Source organism: Rhipicephalus microplus, chromosome 5 (assembly GCF_043290135.1).
Source record: "Rhipicephalus microplus isolate Deutch F79 chromosome 5, USDA_Rmic, whole genome shotgun sequence".
Taxonomy (NCBI): Eukaryota; Metazoa; Arthropoda; class Arachnida; order Ixodida; family Ixodidae; genus Rhipicephalus; species Rhipicephalus microplus.
Genome location: NC_134704.1, coordinates 51,852,267 through 51,868,088, shown reverse-complemented (window position 1 = coordinate 51,868,088; position 15,822 = coordinate 51,852,267). Strand labels below are relative to the sequence as shown.

The window sequence follows — 15,822 nt, the reverse complement described above, 5'->3', positions numbered from 1 at the left end:
ACCAGGCTCGCGACTTTCACTTGATGTACGGTTTCCTTGGTTTAATTCCGCTCGTCGTCTTATAAGCTTCGAAGGTAGGCGGGTGATACATTACAACGCCATCTCCGGGTCTTGGCAGAGATCCTGTACGAGGCTTGCGACAGGCGTGGTTTATCGAGGTGCGGGAAGGGAAGGGCGGGTTTTATTAAAGCGATCTCGCTGTGCTTTCTGTATAAAAGGCCGACCGATCGAAGTGGTCAGTGCGAGGAGTGTCCGTTGTCGTAAACGTTCAAGAAACCCTTCGTGCCAGAACCGTCGTGAAGACAAACCATGAGGTGCCTACTAGCTCTCGCCTTTCTCGTCGTCGCTGCCAACGCGTTGTACTACGAGACGAAACCGGAGCTCGGGAAGTACCAGGACGAGGCCGAGGTACGATTGATTGATTAGTTTTGATTTGATTCGTATTCTTTAACGTCCCGAAGCAACGTTGCAACTGTGGAAGGGGCGATAGAAAGTGGGTTTGGTAATATTTTTTTTTTGCCCTCCTGGGTCTCATAGCAGCAGTTTTGGCATTCTGCATCCATCCAAACGTGGCCACTACAGCCCGTAAACTAACGCGATACCTCTTCAGCAAAACGCCACACATATAATTGTTCGGGTTTTAGGTATCGATAAAGGTATATGACTTGTGTGAGACGCCATAGTGAAGCGCTTCGTGAATTTGGACCACCTGCGGTTCTTTAACACCCAAGTGTAAGCACACGGACCTCTGGGAATTGGCTTCGATTTAAATGCGGCAACCGCGGCAGGGATTCGATTCCGCGACTTTCTGCTCAGCAGTCAATCATAGTATATCTACATGACCACCACAGCTGGTAACGTTATAGTAGATACAGTCATTGAGGCGGATACTGATGCGCGAGTAGAGTGAAGCTATATTTGTTTTTTTTTTTAGTCAACTGGCCTTCTGCCTTCACTAATGATCTGTTCGACATCACGCGTGGCTGACATATCCAAACTTTTCTAGCCTAATAACTTTCTACATACGTGCGTGAACAGCGGCAACGCCTTTCTCCAGCCAAGGCCTGTATTGTATAACATGTGAGAGCGTAACTATAAGTTTGTTTGTGGGCATTATATGACTTATATAAGCCATAAGCGACGGCTGCTAATCATCATGTGTTGCTTAATTTTTAGCTCAATTGGACTCGCCGAATAATGGAGGCGTTCACATTGAATCAGGGCGTCCAGATAACAACGTTGGTTATTGCAAAATTTTAGCTTGCCTACTGCCGAGGCGCGCTAGCTGAAGCATGCACAGCGAACCCTTTCTGTCAAGGACCGCAAGGGAGCGTAATCATCCGTTTTCCACCGCCTATAGCTGTCGGAAGCGCAGCTTTTTTTTATATTCCTGGATCAAGGATAGAGAAAAGCAGGATGTGAACGAGATGTTGTCAGCCTTGGTTGGAAGTTCTTATGGACGCCCAACGAATTGTATGTACACTTAGAGGGATGAGCAACCTCTTTCATTGTTAGAATCAAAGTTCGCACTTGTATTTACGCACTGTTTACTGCTTGCAACAGATTGAAGTCGGTAATTGAATGGCCCTCTGACAGGTGCCACGAAACACCAGTACAGAAAGGGCAATCTCAAGATGCAACTGAGAAAAGGGGTGGTTGAGAGGGACATGTTCAGGTCGGTATCTACGCCTGACTACCCCTTCAGTCGCCTTACTATGTGTTGAAGATAACGACATTTTAACCGCAGGTGTAATTATTATATATGAACAGACATATGATTAGACAAGAGCGCTTTCGTTCATCAAAGCCTACAGAGCTATATGAAGGGCGGACTTGTCGGCTATAGTTGGTTGAACACATATAGAACAGCGCCAAAGACGAGAACGGGAAAAGGCACACAAACAATCACCCGTAGCGCCGACTGTCAACTTTCAAGTGGTATTTTTTGTTTTAATATATGCTTTTTCAGCATAGACGTTGTCTTGGTAAGGTAAATGCACATATTATCTAGACTGCTTGAGACAGAAATTCAGCTGAGTTGTGGTGAAGCTGAAACAACTTTGCATGTCATTGCTACACATGCATTCCAATACTTTGATTTAAAGGACAATTACTACAAATGTGTTCTCATTTATTATGTGACACACGACAAAAGAGTACATCATTTCCGGTTAGAGACACATCAACTATGAGATGGGTGTAATAGAGTAGCTTTTGTGCTCAGCCCATGAACAACAGTGGACGCATGAAAATACTTTAGGTCTAACGCTCACGTCTTTTTTTTTGCGTGAAGTGGGTTTTGCAATGATTATATTTTAGTACTTTATCAATTTCCGTTAAAGCAAGCAACGGTTTATGTCATCCCTTGTCGCTCACTGAAAATATATGCCTAAAGATGACAGCGTAGAACCATGTTGTATGTGCAAAGCTTCTTTTTTTTTTTATGAAGGACCTTCATTACATTTTAGGGCAGCTTATTTAAATGATTTTTGGTCCGCGATCGTGTAAGGTGCACGTCTGTTTTCACTGGTTGAACATATATTCAGGAAAGCTTGCATTCGTTTACTAGAAAAATGTTGTTTACTACTTGAGATTAGAAGAAAAAGACAACCTTCCCTCGAATTCCGCGACCAGCCCTCGGAGTCGATACGTCATTTCGACGTACAGCCGTCAGCACCTTTAACACGAACACTTCGACGCGTGCGTGGCCTGGGCTAGTTTGATTGATGCCAGCCGCGAAGTGCTGAGCGCTTTTGCCGAGATAATACCTCGGTAGGCTTGGATAGTATGTCGGCTTGTATGGTTAGCATCTTGGAAACAGAACCCAAACGTACTTGGTGTCAGAGTCAATCAAACTACTGCGGGACACGCGGCGGAGCGTTAGTGTTGAAGGTGCTGACGGCTGTACGTCAGGTTTCGGAAAAGTGTCTCGTTCTCTCGACCTTTTTAGGCATAGAAAATGTCTTTAAGGCACGCGTAATTTTAGCCTCTGGCTCAATCACGGTATTGTGCACAGCAGCGCCACTTTACTGGTAAACAAGTATAACCGCAGCTGTGTCGCAACTGTCAAAATTGATTACTTCAAGGTTAATTGAATGTGAAAGCTTTGGCTTACCAATGCCTTCTCTGGCGTTAAAGGTTTCAAGCAGATTAGCGCAACTTACCAATGCAGCTCATTATAGTCTATAAGTAAAGATGTAACGTTGGTCAAGCCTGTGTGTCCTTAACAGATACACTTACCAATGCAGCTCATTATAGTCTATAAGTAAAGACGTGAGGTCAAGCATAAGTACGTACACTTTGCAGATACATTGATAGCTAGCATATCAAAGGGTTACTAAAACGGGAAAAAAATCCCGTATTAGTAAACTACCCTTTCGCGATACTAAAAGCACCAAGCTTGCTTCTATAGAAGACGCTTGGCGAGCGAGAAAACGTGGGTGGAAACGCCGCCTACAAGTTTGCGCACCAGCCATCGCAACGTCAATGATGTTGACGGCGTCTGCTAGGGCCTACGCAGTTCCAAGTCGATGAAACTGAAATGCATTGCTTTCTGAGAAAGGCGTAGATTTAACGTACGAAACGCCAGGAAATTTCTCCAAACCGGTGCGGCCAGAATACGAGAAATCACTTTGAAATCCGTGGCACCACCACAGGAGATTTCGGTGCGAACGATGAACAAACGTGCTAGCATCGAAATGTATTCTGTACGTGAGATGATACCTCCGCGTGCTCAACCGCCGATCAACGCCAATTCGTTCACCGTGACGGATGATGTCTTGTCCTACCGTACTTGCTCGCGTGCTACCTGCACTGGTTGACACTGGCTAACGTTGGCTGAATGATGGCTAATAATGTTCGCCAGCGATGGCTCAATCATTTGTAGTTTTGGCTGTGACGTAAATCATGAGCTATTATAACAGCAATGCTGCCTTTATAGACTCTCTATCTAATCATAATAGTAACTTCTGGGGTTTTACGTCGCAAGACAACAATATAATTAATGATGGCCGTAGCAGTAGAGGAGTCCGGAAGGAAATTTCGACCCTGCACGTATTCAAGCACACGAACCTCAAACTCCCTCGAACTTCCTCAAAATACGTCCGTCACGGCCAGGAATCGACGCCACAGCCTTCGGGTCAGTAGGCGGACAGCCCCGATGGCCGTATCGGACCTTTGTCTAATGATATCCACGCACATATAAACTGACGAAAATTTCAGTTAGTTACATGCCCGCGGGTTTTCTCTCGCATTTGTCAGGGCTCGTTTCGAGAAACACTCTTGATTATGCATTTGCCGATTGTTTGTGCAGTGCTTCCCGTACGAGACTTACTGGTACGTAGTCTACCGGACGTTCGAGCATGACCCGTACCTCGACGATGGCAAGTGCGCCTACATAGCGCAGACCAAGCCCCTTGTGAACGGAACTGCACACGCACATCTCAAGGACGCCACCGGACAAGTTCTGTGAGTACCTTAGTAGGCTCGGCTAAGGGCGAAAGGGCAGAAACATACTATCACTTTGAAGGGAAAGGGGCTTGCGAAACTCTTTAACGTTAACGCCTAAACGTAAGCACACGGATGGTTTTCCTTTCGTTTCGCCCTAATCCAAATGCAGCCGCTATGAATGGAAATCGAACCCGAACCCTCGTGTTTCGCAAAGCAACACTAAACATTGCACCACGACAAATATGGCGAGCAACTGAACGTGGTGATGTGTGTTCGAAAAATCTCATTGGTATACTCACGGCTCTGTTTTTAACGCGAAGGTGTTTTACGCCAGCGTCCACCAAGACTGAACGTATATTGCTGTCACGGAAATGACGTAAACAAAAGGGCACGTGCATTGCTCGGGAAGGAAATAAAAAAAAATATTGCGTGTTTTTTTTTTTTCGCGCGGATTACTTATACACGATATGAGGGACTGGAAGCCAATGTGAACTTGTCAAATACATTTTTTTTTCTTTCCATTATACAGGGAGTTCACGACGGAACTGCACAAGACGGAGGGATACAAATACTACAACAAGCACAACGTGACTCTGCTTAACGGTAAGCGTAAAATCTTGCGAACTGTAACCACAATCACATACCGCAGCCAGTGGCGCGGAGTGATGCTGTTTCCGGAGCATTATACGTGAAGAAATGCAAATGACATTGAAAGAATGGGCGTGTCCTATTGTGGTTTCAGAGCTAACACATAAACCACCGCTATAGTTGATTTTTACGGAAGATTTCGATTACAATATGTCACTTATGAAGCTTAATTACTATAGGTCGTACCTTGACATGTCGTAAGTAAGGTACTTGGAACTTGTGCCATATAGTCTAGGGGTGCACCTGAGGTTAAATTCCACATTGTGCGCCATCTAAAGCTTCCAATTGTAAGGCTACGACGAAGGGATAAATGTAGCAAACCTGAGTGCCAGTGGTAATGATATCAAATTTTGGGTTTTGCATGCCAAAATGACCATGATTGAGGGACGCCCTACTGGAGGGTTCCGGGAATTTTGACAATCTGGAGTTCTTTGCGGTGTGCCTAAATCTAAGCGCACGGGCCGTCTCGCCTTCATTTAAATGCAGCCTCCGCTGCCCGTGTTCGATCCCGAGATCTTCAGGTCAGCTGTCGAGCAGCATAACTACTTTGGCACTGCGGCGGGTCTAGATAAGGTGGTGGTTGGTGGTTGCCACGCGGCACGAGCGCGCTTACTTGCCCAAAGTTTTTTGTTGCTTCAACGCTTGCAGTTTTTTCACGCTCGGGATGAACGTTCCTTGACATTTACGCTTCAATAACGCGTGTCACAGGACAATCAAAAGGAGCAGGAAGCCACGATTCTACGAGCCAACCAATCAGAACTGACAAGACGACAAATTCGACAGCATGGCAATATTTTGACATTGTACCGAACAGATTGATGATTGATTTGTGGGGTTTAACGTCCCAAAACCACTATATGATTATGAGAGACGCCGTAGTGGAGGGCTCCGGAAATTTCGACCGCCTGGGGTTCTTTAACGTGCGCCCAAATCTGAGCGCACGGGCCTACAACATTTCCGCCTCCATCGGAAATGCAGCCGCCGCAGCCGGGAATCGAACCCGCGACCTGCTGTACCGAACAGAGCCATGAATTCGGCCAGTTGGTGGTTCACTATTTCTTCTTGCTCTTCGTATTAAGAGGTGGGGACGAGATAGAGATTACAAGGCAGTTGGTGCATTAACTGATTGATTGATTGATTGATTGATTGATTGATTGATTGATTGATTGATTGATTGATTGATTGATTGATTGATTGATTGATTGATATGTGGGGTTTAACGTCCCAAAACCACAAGATATGATTATAAGAGACGCCATGTAGTGGAGGGCTCCGGAAATTTCGACCACCTGGGTTTCTCTAACGCGCACCCAAATCCGAGCACACGTGCCTACGTGCGTAAACTGGCGACTGTTTCGTTAACATCTTGTCAAGTGTCAAATAAAGGTCAACAATTCAGATAGCATGAATAAGAAAAAGGCCGAAACATGGCAAAAGGACTAAAACATAAGATGATGCAAGGTTATATGAAATATGCCTTTGAGTTGTTCGTCGTTTATAGTCTTTCTGTCACCGTCCCGCCATTTTCCTTATTCATCCTATGTGAATGTTAACTTTTTTTTTTTTTTGGCACTTCGCAAGATGTGAATAACACCGCCGTGAGTGGTGGTGGTATAGTGGTTAGAAGATGAGAAAAGGCACCTAATTTCTGCAACCCGGTCGGGAGCATGGCGCAGTGCCTGCCGTGAGTTCGCGCCCCAACTGTCCTGTAGTCCCTGCAGTGCCTCCTCCACCTCTGGTGATGCGAAGCGCAAGAATAAATCGTGAATATGATAGAATACCGATGGAAAATTGAGCTAGTTGGTAAGCATTAATCGTAAATGTTATGTACTTTAACACGGGCGCATGTGAAAACAAAAAAACGACGTTCGTTCAGCCTCGTTTTCTTTTATTCATTATACTACTCCAGATGGTGACCATGTTTGCCACATGGCATAGTTTTCTTTTTGTTTCTCACCTGTGAGGGAGGGGGGGTTGTACAGGTACATCGAATAATAAGTTGAAGCGGTACTTTCGGTAGTTAATTTCGCTCTAAATTGCACGACGTGATCATGTCCGAAGGACGGTGCACGCTACGTGAGCGTTTTTAATGAAATGATCCTCATGTTTTTCATTACAGGACCCAAGAAAGGCCACAGCGTCTCATTGTTTAGCGCGTACTCCGACTGTGACGAATGCAAGGTCTACAGGCACCCGTACATTGGCGGTAAGGTCAACCGCGCTTTGCATTTCGCTCAAGAAGCTGTGTTTCTCAGCTAAGCTGACTACAAAAGAGCTTGTCTACTATGCCGCTTTTCCTTCTCAGTGGATGCATTCTTCATCCTCCCCCGCCTGCCGGGGTACTCACCCCGGAGGGTGGGGGAGCAATATTTATTTACATATATAGTTAATTAGGTGTTACTAATTAATTAGGCAGTATTGTATAGTTAGCCACTCGGTCAGAAATTATTTAGTCAGTAATTAATTAGTCAGTAATGACACATATACAAAATATGCACAAGCTGTATGGTCCCATAGCTATATAAGCTAGTGCATGTGCAATTAGAAATATACAACAGAAACTGCAATACTATGAAAGTAAAAAGCAGCAAAAAATTAAGTTTGATATCATGCAAGAAATAGTCCATAACTACTAACAACAATCACTTGATATCGATCAAAAAGAAAATGAAAGTACAAGTCTTGTAGTCAACTCCCAAACTTCTGCTCCTAACGTCGTTTTACCTGGCCTCCATGATCGAAGACATTTAAAGCTTCCAGCACGTCAACTGTTTTCGTACAGACTCAGTGATCGGCCCGCCACTGACCAAGAGACTATTCCACGATGACGTCATCGCTTGACGTCACGTGACGTAATGATGTCATCACTAATTTTGGTGCTTTGTTACGTCATCGCGCGATTATAATTTTCTGCATCACTTGCTTTGGCGCCGGCGGTCAATATTCGCGTATGACGGAGCACCTAACACACGCGCGCACGCATGCAACCACGCACGCAACCACGCACCACTTTATAATGTGACTACAGATCAATCTAGATTTGCCAAACTCGATATTGGACCAGCGAATTGTTTAGTTAAATCTATAGTTTCGTCAACAACAAAAAATGAAAGCTCACTGAGGTGAATTAAATTTGCTAGGGATTAAAAAGTATTTCTTTTTTAAATTATGCCAGCTTGACAATTTTCACTCTTGTCAAAGACAGCCAACTCTTAGAGCGCTTCAAGTTTCGTCGTTACAGTGACAAACCTAAAGAAATAATAATAATAATAAGCGTTTAGCATTCGCTGAGGGACGAGGGCACGGAGAAAGAAGAATTCTCGCTCCGTGGACGAAGGATTTGGGGGCAAAAGAAATAAGACTCTTGAAGGCTTCAATAAAAAAAAATGTGATGGAAGCCAGCGAAGATGATTGCCAGTCAACCGTATCGATTTCTCGTGTCACTTGCCATTCCTGAATCACGGTGCCCTGTTGGCACTTCAGAGGCTGACACACGAAGTCGCCTTCTGAGTGTCAACAACAATGTCCAATCACATCAAGACACAGTATACACGGTTCCATATCCAAAGCCGCTCCACTTGGACCTCCGTAGGACTGACTACATGTTTGAATAGCCCTTATATAGGGGAGCGCTCATCACTGCGAATTCAGAGCCGAGGCACTTCCTTTCTCGTCTTCAGCACCCTTTATACGGGCACAATCTTTTCCTCACCACTTACTTCTTCATGAAGCGCGTAGACAACGTCAGCACTGAAACATTGAGTCTATCTAGATTTCTCGCTTTTTCACCAGTTACGTGGTGTTATCTGCGCTTGAAAAAATGCAGAAAACGAAGTGATATCAGTTGACCGCGCACGACGGTCGTGCGAGGCAAGGCAGCATCGGCTTGTCTGGACAAAATCTTCCAGGCCTACGCATGGATCACAGGAACCGTTTTGATTGATTCTGCCCCTCTTTTTTATTCGCAGAGAATGCCTGCTCGCTGCTGGTACCTGCTCACAGGAAGAACAACCTGACCCACTCGTGCAAGTTCATCTTCCACCTGCTGTGCGGAAGCAACTACGAGACCGTCTACGACGAGACTTGCAAGGCCAAATGAGCTTGCCCCTGGATCCGGCACGACGTATATGAAACATTTATGCGTTCATTGTACCGCTGTATGGTCTCCGCCTCCGTACATTTGGCATCCAATAAAGGCATTACTCCCCGCTGTACGCTCACGGCCCCTTCTTTTCTATTAAAAAAATTGGCAGGTCCCACGTACAGTGGGAATCGATGATATGCGAAGCACGAATGAGGAAGGTTGATATGTCACTTCAAAATTGCCACAACTTTACGAGGCGGACGTAAATAATGCCGTACATGACTTCCATGCCATAATTGTCGTGTTTGCGCCTGGAATTTGTGTTCGTCGTCCATCCACGTCACGTATTAACAAGTTCAGTATATGTGAAGCAAGCGAAATGGCCGCGAGCGCGCTATACGAGTGTATACCCTGTAGTCATGTTTTACAGGAAACGCACGTCATGATTACCATGTTTGGACGTGTCATTTACCTCCGTCGTCTATTCACGTCACGTAATACCCAATGTGCTATATGTGAAGCTAGCGAAACGGCTACGAGCGCAACATGGGCGTGGTATGTAGTCACGCTCTTACATTGCACGCATGTCATGACTATCATGTTTGCACCAGTCGTATACCTTCGTCGTCCTTTGACGTTACGTAACACCACATTTCGTATACGAGAAGCTAGCAAAACGGCCGCTAGTGCATTATGAGCGTAGCACGTAGTCATGTTCTTACATGACACGCACGTCATGAAATCCACGCTAGGGCCTGTCACCTATGTCAACTTATGTTCGCAATGTAGTCATGTGATACCATACCAGTTTTTAAATGCGAAGCATATCTTAGCGAACTGCGGCGAGATTGAACGTATCTATCTATCCATCCATCTATCCGTCCATCTATCTATCTATCTATCTATCCATCTATCTATCTATCTATCTATCTATCTATCTATCTATCTATCTATCCATCTATCTTTCCATCTATCTATCTATCCATCTATCTTTCCATCTATCTATCTTTCCATCTATCTATCTATCCATCTATCTATCTATCTATCCATCTATCTATCCATCTATCTATCTATCTATCTGTCTATCCGTCCGTCCGTCCGTCTGTCTATCCGTCCGTCCGTCCGTCCGTCCGTCCGTCTGTCTGTCTGTCTGTCTGTCTGTCTGTCTGTCTGTCTGTCTGTCTGTCTGTCTGTCTGTCTGTCTGTCTGTCTGTCTGTCTGTCTGTCTGTCTGTCAAGGCGCCCACGACTTGGCCGTTTGTGTAATGAGATATGAGATCTATATCAAAAATGGTATGACATAGTACGACTGTACGACGAGCATAAGTGACTAGTCATAACATGAAAATTGTAACACATATCTCATAAATTTCATAATTTACATGTCATGATCTTGGTGCTCTTGCAGTAGTGTCTTTCCATTACATGTTGCAAAACTGGTATAGTATGACACGACTGCAATGCGAACCCAAGTGACAGACACTAACATGTAAATCATGACATGCATGTCAGGTAACAACATGACTACATGCTACGCTCATGAGGCGCTCACAGCCATTTCGCTAGCTTCGCATTTACAACATTTAATATTGCGGGACGTGAATGGATGACAAAAGTATGCGTCTGGTGCAAACATGATAATCATGAGATGCGTGTCATGTAACAACATGACTACATGCCATAATCATGATGCGCTAGCGGCCATTTCGCTAGCTTCACATATACCAAATTTGGTATCGCGTGACGCGAACGGACGACGAAGGTAAACGACACGTTCAAACATGATAATCATGATTTATGCGTGTCGTGTAACAACATGACTACATTCTACACTCATGATACGCTCATGGCCATTTCGCTAGCTTCACATGTACCAAATTTGCTATTACGGGACGTGAATGAATGACGAAGGTACGTGAGTTGTGCCGTGGCCGCCTGAATTGGGCGCGCCGTGATCCAGGTGGCCGTGCTTGTGCAAACATGATACTCCTGACATGCGTGTCATGTAACAAAATGACTACATGCCACGCTCACGATGCATTCGCGGCCGTTTCGCAAGCTTCACATGTACAAAATTTCGTATTACATGACGCGAACGGACGATTAAGGTACATGACACGTCCAAACAAGATAATCATGGCATGCGTGTCATGTAAAAGATGACTACATGCTACGCTCATAGCGCATTCCCGGCCACTTCGGTAAGTCAACGTATACCAAACTTGGTACTACGTGGCGTGAGTAGACGACGAAGGTAAATAACACGTCCAAACATAATAATCATGACATGCGTGTCATGTAAAACATGACTATATGTTTATTATTGTGTTTACGAGCGACTATAATCATTGAGATTAAATCTGGGTTTGTTTAATGAAGAGATGAACTCTAAAATCAAATAATACTTTATAAGACCACTCAATTATTGGCCGGTAACCCCCAGTGGGTATGAGCCACGAATGAAGGGCAACAAGAACAAGTACGACGGCTCGTCCTAAATTTTCTCTACATTTTGGTGCCGTGCAACCCGGGAGGAAGGACCGACGGACTTGCGATGGAGCGGACTTCACGAATTTCGACCGCAGTCGTAGCCTCGAGGACTTTTGTGAAGCCACCGTGGGTAAAGCTGATGTGCGAGCCTAACCCTACGGGTGTCCTAAATTGTGAAGGATGGCATCTCTACGATTCCCGCATCTTCGCTGTGCGAACATTCTGCGATGAATGCCATGTTGACTCCAGCTTCGCCTCGTGACACGGCCGGCCAGTGATGTATCCCATTTCCGACACTAGATCGGATCATGGAGGCCCTCTTCGAAGGGCGGAGTCAAAACACGCACGGCCGTCACGCAAGTCATCGCAGATACCGAACGTCTTCGGCAATTGGATCGCCCACCAATCGGTGAGTTACGACGTATTCGCCGAGTTTTGATTGAACAGTATGAGGAACTCAGACGAATTGACAAATAAGCTGAGAATACAGTCGATATCGATAATTTGGGAGCTGAGACTAAGGAAGCTGATATTTACGAGCGCCAGATTATTCTAATAAGGGTCGGAGCAGAATATAAGATCGCGGAAACCTTAAAGGGTCGAGAGGTTCATTTAACATCAATAAGACAACAGGTTAAAATGGAAGCAGAAAGAAAGGCACTCTCGGCGTCTGCGTCACCGCCATCCAGCCGAAGTCTATTGGAAAGTAATCGTGCAGCACAGATGCCAGACGAGTAAGCCTCCGGGCATAATCTTGAACGTAAGGGAAGCCAATCGATAAGCGCCTTGGCTGCAGTAACGACCATTAAAGGAGCCCGCACAAAACAACCGCTACCTACAAAGATCTGGCCCAGGCCTTTAGAACTGTCGTCAGCGTGCAATAGTCGTGAAACTATCGACAAGACGTCTACAATTCCGTTATTCGAGGTGGAAGGCATTCCCATGATTCAAAAGAAAGACTTTGTAGATACAAAACACCACCCACGAGATGTTAAGGATGCGTCTAAGCGACGGCTGGCCGACTCGGAAGTTATAAAATTCTTCATCGCCCTGCGTAAAAGTGCCCGAAGGAGGCAAATCAAGGCCAGTTAATGGAGCGAAAAGAAACAGAAAAAAGACCACGAAAACACAAAACCGAGCCCTTCGTACAGAACATAACCTCTGCTCCTCGAACAAGCCGCCAACATCAAAGTTGAAGCGAATGCAGATGAAACAGCTGCTTCTACCCAAGATGCAAAGCACCAAGACAAAACCAAAACCACAAGCGCGACAGCCTAGAAAAAGCAAAAGGAAAAAGCTGATTGTTCCCAGGCGACTGCAGACAAGCCCAAGAAATCGAGAAATCTCAGAAATAGCTCCTGCAGACCCTCGTGGAAAAGTCAGCATCATCGATTTTCCCGCGAACGAAACCGGCTCATCGACCGCGCAAGTCCATCAAGGGGAACACGTTCAAAGGCACACATTTTGAACAAGCGTGCGAAACGCCACTGGAAGAGCCGGCGCACGAGGAAACCTGGGCTCTTCCATATGGACCGACTTAGAACTCGTATAAATGCTGACTAGTATCGTGTCCAAAGAACCTGGGCTTGTTTTAAGCGTTCTTCGTCGTCATGCGTCACTTGTGGGGGCGCGCAAGATGTTAAATATGGTGTTGACGAGCGACTATCATCATTGGGATTATATCTGGGTTCGAATAAAGAAGATGCCAACGGGTGGGCTTCGCGATGGGCACGGTGGCTCGTCCTTTTCTCTACTATGTTACAGTTACAGGTCGCTCACGGCCATTTTGCTAGCTCCACATGTACCGAAAAGCGACCGCGATCACACCATGAGAGTGGCGTGTAGTCATGAGTGACTTACATGACATGTCTGTCATGATTGCCACGGTAGGGTCTGTCACTTATTTCCGCATGCAGTTACGTCATGCCGCACAAGTTCTGCAATACGTCGTCAACAAAAGTACCTCGGAAGCAGAAAGACCACGAAATGTAAACCACGACGTTTGTGACATACAAGTCATGATTGTCATGTTGTTACTAGTAGTTATGCTCGTCATACAGTCATGGTATGCCATACCAATTTTGGTATTGATAAGACTATAGATAGATAGATAGATAGATAGATAGATAGATAGATAGATAGATAGATAGATAGATAGATAGATAGATAGATAGATAGATAGATAGATAGATAGATAGATAGATAGATAGATAGATAGATAGATAGATAGATAGATAGATAGATAGATAGATAGATAGATAGATAGATAGATAGATAGATAGATAGATAGATAGATAGATAGATAGATGTGGTCTAATTCGCCGAAGTTCACTAAAATATGCTTCGCATTTAAAAACAAAGTTCAGAAGCCAAGCCAAGGATGTCGGTGCCTGATGTACTACTACTATTTCTTTCTCTGCTTTTTTCTTTCTTTTTTTCTTTTTACCCTACTTTCCTTCTTTCTTTCTTGCCCCGCCGCGGTGGTCTAGTGGCTAAGGTACTCGGCTGCTGACCCGCAGGTCGCGGGATCGAATCCCGGCTGTGGCGGCTGCACTTTCGATGGAGGCGAAAATGTTATGGACCCGTGTGCTCAGATTTGGGCGCACGTTGAAGAACCCCAGGTGGTCGAAATTTCCGGAGCCCTCCACTACGGCGTATCTGATAATCATATGGTGGTTTTGGGACGTTAAACTCCACACATCACTTCAAATCATTCTATCTTTCCTTCGTTCTTTCTCTTGAACTGTGCGATGCTGCCTCGTAGCAGTTTCCTTCCTTCTATGCAAGGAGATGAACCCTCACCCAGCTGCGCAAAAATTCGTTTACTACAGAGAACAAGTATAACCATGCTTTCAAACACAGGTAAAAATTGAATGCCGCACCTTAAAATAACAAGTCATCTCGATAGTAGTCTGTATTGCCACATCACAAACTGCTGATTGTCGACAAATTCTCGATCGAGAGAGTTATTAATTATTGAAAAACGGCGCATGTAATTGCAGAATTGACTAGTGCGCTTTAGAGGGCTGCATTTATGTACGCTCGTCAGCGCCGACAGTAATATTAACGAAATATAAAGTTGCTCTGTCACGTGGGACCGCTTTCAGCTCTCCCATAGCACAGTACCAAGTAATGTAAACCGTTACCCACTTGTTCTAAACACATTTTTTGATAAATCGGACACAGCGATACGTCGGTACAACACCTGCTGGTCCGCATGGCATCCCGCATCTGTTCCTTGCTCCACACCAAGCTCGAGTTCTTTTTTCTTGCCATCACTTTGTTCTATTCTTTCTTGCGTTATCCTGTCCGCACCTTCAACACAGACTTTGCAATTATTCGCTATCGTAGTGCTTATTGAGGTTATTGATTTAATTGATCAACTGCCCTGCCGGTGAATTGTTGGTGACGAAACGATGATTGCTGACTTCGCTCTGTTTCGCGACGTGGCTTAAACGCACGTCCAGCTGCAAACCAAACCAACTATATGAACAGCGCGACGAGTATGCGTAGCTCTGGCCGACTGGATTCGCCCTACGCCATCTCCTGACGCCGACAGGAGCTCTCGTGGAGTGGTGCCCCATCCTCGGACTCCTGCGACCGTGTTCATCTTTCCTATCTTCTCTTTACTTCCGTCGCTCGCTGTCCCTACGCCTCGCTATCTCTTTCCCTCCCCCCCCTCCCTCCCTCCCCCTATATATATATATATATATATATATATATATATATATATATATATATATATATATATATATATATATATATATATATACGATGATTCCTGAGGTCGCTTTGTTTGCGACGTGGCTTAAACGCACGTCTAGCTGCCCGCTCATAATAAGTTCACGTGCTACGTGACCCCAAACATGCGAATAAGAGTGTTTTCACACTCGTCGCTCGGCTTATAGATGGCGCTGACTGTCACTCCTACTTCTAAATTCACATATAAACCCAAAAAAAGTGGATGGAGTGAAGGCCGCTGTGATAGCTCAGTGGTTAAAGCATCGAACGCGTTATTCGAAGGTCGTAGGTTCGATTCCTGCTCACGGCTGGTTATTTTTTCATCCACTTTCCTTTCTTCTTTCTTCTTATTTACATTCCATTGGTTCTAATAACTTCCCCTGTACATTCCTTGGCATTACTGTCTGTTAG

General features: G+C 45.1%; 1 protein-coding gene across 1 annotated transcript; it reads left to right on the top strand.

Moving 5' to 3' along the window:
- Positions 1-227: 227 nt before the first annotated feature.
- On the top strand, positions 228-9,311 carry LOC119173449 (uncharacterized). Its single transcript, XM_037424266.2, has 5 exons — positions 228-408; positions 4,313-4,467; positions 4,979-5,052; positions 7,217-7,303; positions 9,066-9,311. Exons 1-5 carry the CDS (start codon positions 310-312, stop codon positions 9,194-9,196), a joined length of 546 nt encoding a protein of 181 aa, XP_037280163.1. The 5' UTR covers positions 228-309; the 3' UTR covers positions 9,197-9,311.
- The last annotated feature ends 6,511 nt before the right edge of the window (positions 9,312-15,822 follow it).